General features: G+C 35.4%; 1 protein-coding gene across 10 annotated transcripts in view; it reads left to right on the plus strand.

Annotated features, from left to right (window-relative positions):
* LOC5565704 (CDP-diacylglycerol--glycerol-3-phosphate 3-phosphatidyltransferase, mitochondrial) overlaps positions 1-14,491 on the plus strand; it is a 31,977-nt gene that overhangs the window by 10,212 nt on the left and 7,274 nt on the right. For 2 of the 10 annotated variants that reach the window (XM_021857503.1, XM_021857506.1), the window contains exon 2: positions 1,699-1,834. The exons of 1 other annotated variant lie outside the window; for it this stretch is intronic. In XM_021857503.1, the coding sequence (XP_021713195.1) occupies positions 1,809-1,834 (26 nt within the window). In that variant the 5' untranslated portion in view covers positions 1,699-1,808. Of the gene's footprint in view, positions 1-1,662; positions 1,835-3,724; positions 4,075-5,607; positions 5,632-14,491 lie in introns of those variants that run through there. 7 more of the 10 variants (XM_021857509.1, XM_021857504.1, XM_021857505.1 and 4 more) reach the window with 7 other exon arrangements.

Raw genomic sequence — 14,491 nt, forward strand, 5'->3', positions numbered from 1 at the left:
CTAAAATTCATTTATTGAATGTATAATATTTCTACTAGGTTAATATTTTAATTAATTGTCGCACTTTTTCCATCTATTAAACATTATACAAATATAAAATATATTTTAATCAATAATCCTATGTCAGCAGACTGATTCAAAATATTTTCTAAACATATTTGAATATTGTATTGAGAAAGCATCAGTTATTATTGTATCCAACATGTTTTTATATATTAGTAAGTTAGTGACAAATTCGCCAAGGGCGAAAAGCCACTCAAATAAAGATAAATAATAATAATATTAGTAAGTTGAACATTGCAATACATTAGGAATACAACGCAATTTTTAGATATTTTGTCCATTTTTCAAAAATTTGGCTATGGTGTGATCTATTTTGTAAGGCTTCTTTGCTGCTGAACAATGTGTTTAGTAATCGTTATTTTGGACTTCTTTGGATGACCTGCTCGGATGACATATCTATGTTGTATTAGGATTTTATAAAATACCTATTCAGCTTTTAATCATGTTCATGTTAAACATGGAAACAGCTGAAGTGCGAAGCAACCAAAACGTTAGTTCGTCTCCTGTACATCTGTTTACACAATTATATTTGTTTGGTCGAATATTGGCTTTTTAATAGAAGGAAAAATGCCTTGTTCAACTCATTAGTAAAACAATCTTGACAAGTCGGCAGAGATTCTTTGGAGAAGTTTGATAAGTGTTGATTCTACTATTATTCATTCCAATGAAAAATGTTGAACATTGACTTAAATTTGGATCTAAATACCATCTTCTCAGCTCTTTGTAGGGCATTTTTTCAGCTGTCACCATTATTCAACAATAATTAACTATGTTTATGTTTATTTGTAACACTGGACTGTAAGTTGGGTAACCACTTTCATGTAACTATTGTTAAATTATTATTTATACTTCGATTATCATTAAAAATGTTATGATTAGTAACTTTTTCCGATACGAATAACGTCGCAGATGATGATCACTACATTTGGAAAATTTAAATTTTGATATTTTTAATACAATGTGATTCGAACTTTACCCTCGTTGATCCATTACGCTGTCATTACGTCCATTACGTTAATCCATCCATCGCATACACGTCTTGGATTTGATTTGAAAAACATTTGAAACATTTGAAAATAACATAAAAACACATAATACATTTTGCTTGAATAAGAGCATACTCATATACTGTTATTCACATTGTTTATAAGTTTTACTAATCATGCTGGTCAACATTTTAAGTATTAGACACTGAAACTTTTGTACGATTTGTTGTTAATCAAATGTTCAATATTCTACTAAAATGATGGCTACAACCTATAGAAGCTTTTAATCAGTCAATTGTTAAACTTCTTATGTGTTGTAGAACAAAAGCTACTTTATTTGCATTTTTGGAGGTTTATCCAGCTCTTATTCAAAACACAAACTGCAAGTGGAATAACAGCTTTTTTATAAGCGGAAATTAATATTATTCAATTAATGATTCCACTAAAAATTTGTTCAGCAATGCTTGCTGCTATGCAGCTTGTATTAAGCACGTAAGTATCTTAAAAGCTACCAATTGTTCTTTGGGTTGTCCTATAACCCCTCGAATGCTTTAAGACACAATCCCGAAATCCTATCGAAAAACTATCAAAGTTACCCCGTTTTATGGTGTAGTTTTCATTTCCTCTTGTTTCCGTCGTATTGCGGCAGCGATAGGCGCATTTGATGTGCGGCACATCTTCTTCGTATAATCATCCGATAGAGTCCGTCGTTTTGAAAAAGTGCAGTGTCCTAGGCGTGGGAGCACCAGAAGAACTATCATGAGTGTTATAGATTTCATCTTCAGGTAATCGTATTGTGATGCGTTGCGTTTAAGGTGAAAGTGCCGCTTATCATTTCCATATTAATGTTCTCATCCATAATCCATCAGCTTATGTGCTTTCGTTTTTCGTGGACACGATCATTGTTTCTCCCCCTGTCTATAAATGGGTGTAAAAATAGATTTTGCCAATTCGGCATCAAATGTCGCAATCCCGCAATGCTTCGATATATTTTTCTTTTCTGAGCACACATTTTGCCTTATTTTCTCACGAAGAGTTCGCTCAAATTCGCTCATATTCTGCGACACCTGCAAGTTGCTGCAAGCAGAAAAAGTCTCTCAGAAACTTATTAGCTTAGCGCAGCAGAACGCAGAAAATGTGATGCCGTTTTTCTCTCTCTTATCCCTTTGTGTGTCTCGTGCGGATGGTAAGGTTTCTAGCAAAAGCGTCGAATCAACAGCGCAAGGGTGATTCAAAATTGTCCCCAATAAATTATTGTAACAAGTACGCTTTGTAATTTACTAATTGTCCCTGTAAGATAATAGATAAAATGTTTCTAACTAAATACTACTGCATGTCCGTTCGTTTTTCTCAAATTAAAAATAAACCCCGAAGGCCGGCATGGGATATCGTTCCCTACAGAACCCAAATAATAATTAACCATTGGATGATCGGTAAAAACCATTGGATAAGCATAGAATATATCAGTTCCGATAGAATGTACCGTCCAAATTGTTCATACTTTGGAGGGTTTTTAACTCATTCAACAATTATTAGAGTGTCAGCGTGTCATAGCCTGGATAGATTTTTACAAGCGTGTATGAAATGGAGCGAAAAAAAAACAAAAACGGTGTTATGGGCGGAAAAGTTTTACAACAGTTGTTGAGTTTATTTTTGGAAAATCGTTAAGCTTCTATTGCAATTCTATGTGTCACTGCTGAACATTAATCGTGGCAATTGGGTCCTAAAATGTTTAATGAAATCTTGTTTTTATTTAATGACACGAAAGAGCATGTTACTGCAACTATTTTAGCATTTTTTCCCGCTCAAATAACGACTACATCATATTTAAACTTTAAATTAAAAATTGGGTCCATAAATGAACCTTGACATTTTTGATCATGTTTGACGTTCGCTTAATCGACAAAAACACCACAGGGCTTTTAGTTTTAACACTGGGGTTGTTCCTATCTGACACTTCGGAAGGGACACGGAAAGCAAAATACACCCAAAATTTGAGTTTAAGCCAAGGAGCGTGACAAAATCTAAAAAATTGTTTTTTGGACTTGAACAAAAGAAAAACATTAAAAAATTGAGTAAACATGTGTTTTTGGCCTAAACTTAAGCGTTTGGCATTAAAATTGGGACAGGCCTTTAGGACCCTATTGACATTCGTTCCAATGGAAAATGACATTCGTTCCAATGTTTCAAGATTGGGTACTCTATAGAGTACAAAAATCTCGCGGAACATTACTAAAGGACCTATCTAACATTGAGAGGCTCTCTTTGTTTACTTTCTCTTTCATTAATAACTGAGTCACATTAACCTCTTCTGTTGCGTTTTTTGTATGAAACGCTAGTCAAGGGAATTGACTTTCGATCTATAGTGAAAAACTTCCCAAAATCATTAGTATTCCACTGTTATAATCGAAAGAGAACGAGAGAGGAGAGAATCTCTCATTTGTACATAGGTCCTTTAGTAATGTTCCGCGAGAAATGTAATCCATTGGTACATACTATATCAGGAAGGGAGCTAAAAAACCATTTTCAAAATTTTATTTTGAATCCTCTGCAGAGGAGCTTATTTGTATTACTACAGCTAGTCCATATTGGCACAGCATACAACATGGCCGACTGGATCGATGTCGTTCTTGGGTTCACCCTAGTGACACAACCTCGATTCAGTTTCTCTGTTTATGTTCTCGTTCTCACGTTCCTTTCTGTTGATGTTTATGTAACCACACACTGCCTGTGCGCTTTACTGCCAACTAGTATCTGTCATGTTGTTTCTATCTTTCCTGCTTGGTTCGAAATTTTGCTCTTCCGAAATCTAGTGTAACATTCACATCGACGTGTTCATCCGAAGCTGTTGATAACACGTAAATTTCGCCAAACTCAGCTGATGCTGTACATAGTATAGTGAGTTATCAGTAACGAGGCGTCGTAAACGTCATTACCAAAGCACGCGGGGTTCATCGGACGGATCGAGTCAATCGAAGTAGGCTCTTGGAAAGTATTCCGAGATTCGCGCAGTGGTTCGAGAAAGGTAAGCTCCCCTATGGGAGATCGACTTCTTTGATCTCTGGTTAGAGTTAGTTTGCTAATGCGTAGATTGGATGCCACTATTTTCTTCTATGGTGTGAGCACAAGTTTATGTGACTTTCAAGTTTTTACTTTCCTAATGCAAGGTATCACAACAGATCTGTCATGTCAGGGTTGAAAATTTGTTAGTGTAAATACTTTTAAATGTAAGATCCTAAAGCTTTTTACTATTTTCTGTTTCGATAGTTACCAAACACTATTCAACTCTGATTTCTTAGGTTTCATTCACTTCGTATTATGGTTGCGTCATCAAACTGTAACCGTATGTAATGCTGTGCGATTTTCTTGTTTCTACAATCAAGCGGATATGCATTGTCCGTAGATATCAAATCACGGTATTTTGGCTATCAAACAGTCACAACAATCGCGACACATGATCCCGTAAATTGATGATCCACACAGCTGTTGTAGAATGGTTTCCATAGAAGTGAAAGCGTCTGATTGTCTGTTGCTCGTTGCCAAGAAAGTGCTGTTCGTTATGACGTGCGATTTGTTTACTTTTTGTTTTATGTTTTAGATTTCTAAGTAGGCTATTCAATAATGTTTTCCATGTGTGACATGTAAGGGTTACTATGATATTGTCTATATAATAAAAATTTTATTGTTGCAGGAATTTTACAGAACGTTTTAATTGAACAACATATTCAAGAAATCTTCTTTTTAGGTAGCAGATAGCATAAAAAATGATCAGCCTAATTGATTTGACCTGAATGAAAGTGACTGTCTGAATTAAATTATTTTAATTTGTAGCGTTCCAGATGTATAACAGTTCAGAGTGGCCCAGGCTTCTTTGCCTCAAATATGTAGTAGACCAACTAATTGACGGAATAAGCACCGCAGCTCATTAGAAGTTGTAACGCTAAGTAGGCTGCGCGACTAATAACATTTATTGTCATTCAAGCTGTCAAGTCAACAAGTACTACATAGTGGTTATCACGCCCAATGGTATGGGTGCCCTAGTGTAGATGTAGTTGTGAACCTTAGAGGAAAACAATATGCACTCAGTCTCGAAAAACACCCAGAAACCGGGTGTAAATTTTTCAAATTAGGTAATATTTCCATATGCATTTTGATGAGTCTGGAAAGCGTGTGCAAGTTTCTTTGAGGAAAACAAAAACAAACTGTGTATGACGAGCGTATGCTAGTCTACGTGTGTTCAAATGTCACTAAGCTCTATTGAAGAGATTGGTGACGAGCAGAAACCCACTGAGTATGATACAAACAATGCATTGGAGTTCAGATAGGAACGGTTCTCATATTATCGATTAAGGATAACTGTAGTGTGAATGTGTACTCGACGGATAGTATCTGATCGGATAAAGCCAGAAATGAATCGATAAAGCTGAGGAAGACCTCTCAACGGTGGATGAAAATCTTATCGAAGAAGGCTAGAGAAATGTGCTTCGATCCAAAGCGATACCTTTTGTACCTAAGGTTGAACGGAAGAAGTGGGATCTATCATCAACTCAGATAGTTGTTGAGAATGGTAGAGCATGCCGAGGTATTACACTAATTTGAACATATAAGGCCTTGCTTGTTCATTAACGTCAAGACAATGTAAAAGAAAGTCAGTCTTTCAACGAAAGTTAAAGAGTGAAGACGCAAAATGCAGATCAAAATGGCTCACAAGGAGAAGCTGCGGTCACAAAACAATAGTAAATTTAGGTCACATGATAACGTTCAATATGAATCGTGTAGAAGTTATCAACCCACCAGGACAAGTCATGACTACATGTACCCGATTTTATGATCTTTTCCACTTGGACCGATAGATGTACCGTACAGTACTGGCATACTCGCCCATGAAGGGCTTGAACCTGTGTTCCAAGATGAGATGATTCCAGTAAATACATTGAGATGAAGTAATAGGAAACGATACCTTCTGGATGAGCTTCAAGATTTTATTTTACCAAGTCAAAGCTCGGCGTCTGATTGATTCACAGATGGAACTGATGAGCCTTTGAATAACTCAGAGTTTAGACCCAGTTAAGGATCAAGCCTAGCAGAAGTAAAAGACTTCGATATGAAAGTAATAGGAAGAAACGATGGACATTGAATATCTAACGTTCTCTAGTCGAAAACAATACATGCGAGCTGATGGAACTATTCACCGAATTCTACCGAATTTACCGAATAGAAGGAGTAAAAGTCTGTAGTCTGACGAAAAATTTTGACACGCTCAAGCAACCAGCTCGTGTTTGGAGCTAATAAATCTATCAAGCAATTGATGAAATATTCAACTCGATCCAGTGTCGTCTAAGTCTGGTCTGCAATTTTACGCCGTGAAGACGAGTTCAACTAGACATTATATAGGAAAAGTTTTACTACGATGAGTATTCGTCATCAAACGTCAACATCCCACCGCAAAATCGCTAGTGTTTGGAGGGGATTTTAACCTCCAAATTGCCAAATAACCTCCAAATCATCACCTCCAAGTTAGTTCTAATACACTCCGTTATATGAAATATGGTGGCGCGTTGATCATCGCAAGTTTATCGTTAAACAGTCAATTGGCGACATCAAGAATTACCTCGGAATTGACATCAGAATGGATTCAGGAGGTTACTCATTGTGTCGGTATGACTATATCTTAAAGATAACTGAACGGTTTTACCAAATGCAAAATGCAAAACCGTTGAACATTCCGTTACATCAAAGACGAAATAGTCAGGTTGATAATGGATCCTAGTTCCAGTATTGAATTTGGTCCCTCAGTACATAAGTTTGACAGATCAGTGTAGTTCAACTCTCTAAATTCAGCTCTGTTGCTTCATAAATCTTGACATTCTAAACAAATATTCGTAACTTGAAAGTCTCTTGAGAGATTCGCGTCCACATTCAAAACCATGGGTAGGACCTGGGAGGGAGGCACCGATACTACACACGAAATATGACACAAACTGCAAGAAAACTCCAGCTTGCCAACGACAATCAAGGTAGACTTGATGAAAATTTCTAGTTTTCTTTTGTTGTGTACCTTCGATTGTTCTGGACAAACTTGGAAAAAGGGCCAAAGTTTTCTATGCATTTAATTATCGTTTTTTATTGGAAAAAGTAAACTGATGAGTATATTTGAATACTTTACATTCAATCAGAATAAAAGGTGCTATCGTCACATTACTTTTGAATAAGCAGGAATAGCTTTTCAATCGATTTTTTTGTCACATTTGATAAAATGCAAAAAAAAGTTGACCAATTACGCGCTTTTATTGCAATTTTAGGGAAAACTTTCCGTTTTACGGTTCAACGAAAAGCTACCGCAGCTATCACATCACTGATTTGCACTGGTAAATCATCAGTAGGCTTCAATGATACCTTGGATACCGTCTTGATGATCGTTGTTTGTTGCTATTTTTCATAGCGTTTTCTCTTTCAAGCATACTATGATTGAATTGTTTGCTTCAATGATGGAATGATTTTGAAGCCTGCGGTAGAACTTTGACAGCTGCGGTAGAACTCTGCGGCTACCGCAAACCGGAAAATTTTCTTAACAACCGTAATATCATATTTGTCCATTGTTTAAAATCTAGGCTCACATTGACGGTTCGTGACAGCAGAATCTCGGTTCACCTTCACGTACATAAATTTCGTATCGGTTTCTCCCTCCCAGGGTAGGACAAACGTTAGCAAAATCTTCATGTCCGAGGAAGTCCAGAAAACTGTGACTGCTTTCATTTCAGTCACTAACACAAGACTGAGGAAGGTTCAAGATCATTGTTAAAATCAACTTTATTAGCGACTTATTATTTAATCAAAATTAAGGGTAGCTAATAGAAATATTAGTAGTAGAACGCTAATGGCGCTGTTCTCACAAAACTGAATTAGTTTATTATCACCTTTAACTGTATCTTTTCATTGTTTGTTCGATGCCATGTTGTAGTAGATGATTTTAAAATTTATTTGACACTTTGAGGAGCGGTACTCAAGCTGTCAGAGCGTGGCAAACTAGATGTTGGTAACACGAACAGTAGCGACATTAGCATTCTTAGGTTAATGCTTCTACTGGGTATATGTACCAGTTATGGCCATAGTGGTCCACAGACAAACAGACGTCACACTCATCATTGTCCATCGACACCCTTTTAAACTGTCGATTCAAAAACATGGTAGGTGGCCAATCCACCACACGCAGCGCTGGCATCGTTTTTGTTCATATTTGACGTTTACACACTACCGCCATCTGTTGGCCTGTCGGCCAAACATGCCGATTTTAGCATTGGGCGTACATGTCCTCATGATTATGATTTTGATCGAGATTTGTTCTAAGTGTTACGTCTGTTTGTCTGTGGTGGTTCCCTATTTCACCATACGTTTTGTGTGTTTTAGCAGTTAGATAAAAGGTGTATCTAGATGTTGAAACATTTAAAAATATTAAAAATGTGGAAGTTATAGAAATTTTACATATTGCCAAATATAGGGAACTACTTCATGTATCAGCTTTGTTCCCTATGTCCTTTTTCGGACCAGTTCACTTAGACAGATTTGACAAACACTAGAACAAACTGCAAAACTCAACAGCCAGTGATATTGTTCTATAATTTCCTTTTTAAAACATCAAAATGTTGTGACTCGCAGATTTTTGAAATAAAGATTCGCGAGATATTGTAACAGAACTTACGGCATGGGCTGGTAGCAGGTCTCTTTTTAGAGACTTGATTCCTTGAAGATCCTAAAAATTGATGGAAGGTCTCTAATGTCTATAATTTAACCACAAAGTCTCTAAAATCACTTTCATCCTTATTATGCTTCAGGAATTCTGCTAATTCTTCTTGCATACTTTCAGGGGCTCCTTCAGAGATTCCTCCAGAAATTCCTCTTCAGATTCCTTTATCAATTCTACAAGGAAATCTTCCAGTGGTGTTTTAAGGGACTCTTCGAAGAACTACTTCAGAATTTGCTACAGGAAATCCTTGAACATAGAAGCGAAATAGCTCGTTTGCTTGCTGTAGCTAAACTAACTCAATTTATTTCATTGAAACGTTGAAGCCCCCAAAATGGGAAATAAATAAGTATTGGTTGCCTGTCCGATAGCACCAGCTTCCTAATAGATTTACTCTTGGGAGAGGTCCATGTCATTTTCCTGGAGATGTCCCTGAAAAAATAACTGGAAAAATAATTTAAAGGTTTGGGAAAATTCATAAAAGTTTCCTGGAAGAAATCCTGATGGAATCTTGAACGAAAATTTTGTAGAAATCCTGGAAAATTCCTGGAGAAAATGCTGGTTGAATACTTGCAAATGTTCTAAACGAGAATCTTGAAGGAAGTTCTAGAAAAAAGGACTGTAGATTAATTTGATAAAATTCTTGGATGACTTAAGACTTTCTTGAAAAAATTCTGGAAATTCTGGAACCTGATGAAATTTCTGATGTAATTTCTGTAATTATCCTGATTCCTTAAACGAAACTTTTGGAAGGATTAATTAGAAAGTCCGTAAAAAAATGAAATGAACTTCTGAAGGAATCTTTGGAGGAAACTCTTTTGACAAAGAACTTAACCAATTGCTGGAAGAAATACTGTAAAAATTCATACAGAAATACGAGCAGTAATACTTGTCGTAACGTCATGAGGATTTCCCAAAAAAATATCTTACAACTAATCTTAGAGAAATGTCTGATCAGAATAACAATCCTATCTCCTGTTAGGATTCTTTTTGTTATCTTGATTCCTCATTGGTTCCCTTTTTAATCTCTTTTTGATTCCGATTCTGATTCCAGGGATTACATCAAGAGTTCCTACAGAGATTCCATCAGTATTTCCTCTAGGGATCATGAGTTATTCTAGGGATCTAAACACGAGTTTGCCAAACAGGAGAACTTCTAAAGATTATATCATGAATTCCACAAAGGATTTCATCAGGAGTTCCTTCTAGGGATTCCTTCATGGATTTTAGCTAGAATTCTTCCAAGGATTTCATTAGAAGTTTCTCCAGGGATTCCATCTGGAACTGCTCTAGGGATTCCTTAAGGAGCTTCTCTAGCAATTCCATCAGAAGTTTCTCCAGGGATTCCATCAGAAGTTCCTACAGTGATTCCACCAATAATTCCTTCAGAGGTTCTACCTGGAAAAGTTCTTCAAGAAAACCCGATCAGTGGATTAGAACAGAGTTGCAACAGATTTTGTTACCCAGTTTTTTGTAATTTTTTCTAACAACATATGTTTTAGTTTTGGCTGGTTAGTAGTTAAAATAACAATAATTATAACACAATTTCCTCTACACTAAACAAAATTGAAACAAAATTTGATATAATTGAATCAAAAATATAACTCATTTTGTTATTTTCCATATCTGAATTATATCAAAATTTGTTATTTGCATTACATGATTAAAAGCGCACATGTAGAGTAAAGTGGGGCAAAAGTTCGAGTGGGGCAAGAGTTTCTTTTTAAGATTTCTAGCTCAAATCAAATCAAAACTTAGAAATGTCATGGTGGTTCGAATGCAATTCAAGTAAGAGACTTTCACTCCAAATATCATAAAAATCGATTGAGATTTGGAAAAGTTATGGCTATTTGTTGTTTTTCGACGTAAATATTGTAATATTTGGTCAAACTTTCGATGCATGGAACCAAATGAAGATAAAATATTGTTCAATATTTTATGTAAGGGCGTTTCTAGGCCTACCATAAGAATGCTTTGACGTGTATTCGTTTTTTCATAAATAGTTGGAATCAATTTTTGGCCCATAGCGGGGCAAAAGTTCGAATCTGCGGGGCAAAAGTTCGACCCATGTATAAACCCACGGGAAATTTTTCAAATTTCCTGAAATCTACATATTATCTTCAAATTTAGCGAAATTTGCCTGATCGTGCGAAAAATGTCACAAAAATTTTACATTTTCACTTAGTTTTGCGAAAAACTGTTATTTTTTGGGTGTATTAAAATTAACACTGAAAATTTAATGTGTATTTCACGGCAAACATAAGTTTACGGCTGGTATAAAGTATGCCTGGCATAAAAGTATTGATATTTTGTGTTTTAGCCAACGAACTATTGTCCCACACTAGATTCGAACTTTTGCCCCACCGGTGGGGCAAAAGTTCGTTTAAGACAATTAATTTTGAAACTGTTATAGCTAAAAATGGGTAAATATTTTGACACAAGTTTATTCAGCAAAGTTATAGCCAATATGTTGAAGGTTCGCTGTATGGTATTTGTTTTGTTTCATCTGCTATTATTTTCCTGGAAACTTTGATTATACCACTAAGGTCGAACTTTTGCCCCACCTTCTTCCAGAACTTCTACAGAGTGTGCTTCGGGAGTTCAGTAGGAATTGCTTAACAGATCGTCAACAGCTTCTTCCGGAAATGCTTTGAGAAATCAAGAGCATCATCATCCATCGCCAGCAGCACTACGCTAGTGCTGTGTATAACAAGCAAGCTTTATGTGTATAATCAGTACACGATGCTACCGGTCTATGTATTATTCCAATGATTCTTTGGGAATTTCTTGATAGTTCTCCATGCAAACCATTAATTTGTCAAGAAATTTTTCCAAAAATGCTGATGGCAATTTATCCAAGAACATCTACATTTGACTGTAGAAATTCTGTAGGAATGATGTCACTTCTTGTTGAATCTGTTGAATATGTGTTTCCTTTATGAGATCATTAGTCAATAAATGCAATTCTTTGCAGGATAAAATAGAGGACTAGAGGATTGCAACATTGCACAGTAAAAATGCCTACATCTGTCGGAAACGGAAATACATAAACAATGGATGAGATGGAAGCGAAATTTAGAGGTGGTTATGCTGCTGCAAGCGAAGAATAGAACTTTACTATATTAAAGAACAGAACTGAAGTTACAATTGTTAACAGCAATACAAAAGTTGGTTCCGCATTTCAACCGGAAATAAATTTTGTAAGCTGTCGCCACATGAGTTTCTTGACGAAGAACGCCCCTGTTAAAATTTGGGAGTACGCAAGTCGAGATTCGTGGATTGAGAATCATCGATAAGATTGTACACCATGCACCAGCGGAACTACGCGGGAAATTACTGCAAGAAGTAACATTGATTCTGAAAAAAAAACACATCAAAGGATGGTAAACTAATTTCAATGAACGCTGAATCAACTTGACCGTTTCACGTCATATCGGAAGCAGGAACCAGTGGACTGACGAATGATAGAGGTTTTCATTCAGGAGATGTTGTTAATTGTGCATGAGAAACAATAAAACCATTTGTAACCGTAAAACGGTACAATAAACCCTTATCCAAGAAAAATCTCAGTGTTTGGATTTTGATCAGAATAAGCCGATCGAACCATATTCGGAGAGTGTTACAGTTCGCGAACCATTGCAGTTCGTGGCACATCACATTCGGAGAGCCCTATGAATGTAAACATTCACTCTCTTGTTTGGAACGTGGCACGAGAGCGTTCAAGAGCAGCAACTCTCACAGACTGTAACCGCCCGGATAAAAACGTATCATTCAGTGAATGGAATAAACCATTAATGTACAATATAACGTATTGGATACTGTAGTATAGTGTTTTGTCATGAGATAGAGTAGGCCATGCCCGAGAGATGTGACAGGAAGATTGGTGAATAATAAATCATTGTAATTTAATACTGCGAAATAAACTGTTTGTTTCTATACTCTGCTACATTGGCGACGAAGATTAAAAAAAAAGAGTTCCTCGGTTTACTTTCATGCGATAATTGTTGATGAAAAGTGCAGAAAACGATGATAAAAGTGTATACAGTACTACGAGAAGATGTATCCTAATTTAAAGAACAATCAAGAGGACGGTTTTATGGAGAAGAAGGATTGAATTTGAGGACGGTTTTATGGAGAAGAAGGATCAAGCTATGATCGAGTTTAAGTTTTATATCCCGGTTTGAATGGTTCAACAGATCGAACCAAGTAAATCTACAGTTTTGATTGGTTGGATAGAAGCGTAAGGATTCTGGTAAGATAATGTCAATACAATATGAAGAGAAAATCGTGACAGTACGCAATACAGAAACACAATTCAAATTTAATAAAAAAAAAAAACATCGTGAGGATGTATGAGGAGCCAACTGACAATGAGTTAATTGTGTGGATTGTGTGGATTGTGTGTCGTTAAAACTTGTTATTTGTATGTTATCAAAACTTGCTAGATACTTTTTGTTTGACAGCATGTGTAAAGAAAATACAGTGTTTATAGATGCTACGTACTGGGTTAGTCAGAGCTACTTTGATCTAATTTTAAAAAAAGTATTTCATAAAGATGTTCCTGGAACAATATTTGTCATAATGAATTTTCCATAAAATATTGACTGTTTAAATCATTCTGAAATACCAACAGTACAACAACAAAATAGTACAGAAAATAACTTCTCTAATATTTGCACTTAGAGCCCAACGGCGATATCGAAATTTGCATTCCAATGATTGAACTCTCTACGCTCAGTTCTACAATTGACACAAATTGTCACAAATTTCTTGAAAATAGGATAACTAATCAGAATAGTAATGATTTTATTTCTTAAGTATAGAGGAATAGTGTGTTTATAGTGTTTTCTGTGCTTCAAATTCTTGATTTTACTACTTTTGGCAAGGAGCTATTTTTAGTCTGACTGTCCTTTTATTACAAGCATATGAAAAAAAATCTATACATAGTGATCTGATTGCTTTAATGATCGAACTTGCAGATAAATTTAATAACAATTGTATATTTATATAAACTTTATATTGTTTTCATTTTGAAGAAATGTAATTATTATTATCTTTCTGGAGCAACATGTTCTTTATTTAGTAAAAGTATTCATTTGATTTGATATTACCTATATGGTGGAAACTACTGTGCCGTACTACGATGTGTAGCTCATAATGTGGTAAAATCACTATTTAAAAAAAATGTAAGAAAATCAGAAATGCATATGAATAAAATTTTAATGCTTCAAAAGATATTTAAAATAATCGTCTTCCGAAGAAAAAAAATGGACGTGAGGTTTGATAAAAATGGTCTATTATCCAGCAAGATTTTCATTGACGATATTTAATTAGTAATTTTTAACCAGTGGTCCACATCCTAAATTGATTGAATGGATGCTAAATTGTATATTCATCACAAGTTGTGTATGAAAAGTCTATACTTTTTGGGCATTATTTATTATCGTGCGTGTCATACGTTATAGATATTTATGCAATAGTAGACAAAAAGAGCACGGCACTCAATAAATGAATGTCATTAAGTTGAAGAGACAGATCAAAATTAATTGGGAATGCAGAATCACAAATAAGAGTACACAGTAAATTAAATGGTTTTGATATAATGATAATAATAATTTGTAAATGTCATGGATTTAAAAGTTTGTAGTCCAACGGACAGATCATTTGTCTTAAATTAAACATTTCAGTTTTTGTGTTTAGT

This window comes from Aedes aegypti, chromosome 1, assembly GCF_002204515.2.
Source record: "Aedes aegypti strain LVP_AGWG chromosome 1, AaegL5.0 Primary Assembly, whole genome shotgun sequence".
Lineage (NCBI taxonomy): Eukaryota > Metazoa > Arthropoda > Insecta > Diptera > Culicidae > Aedes > Aedes aegypti.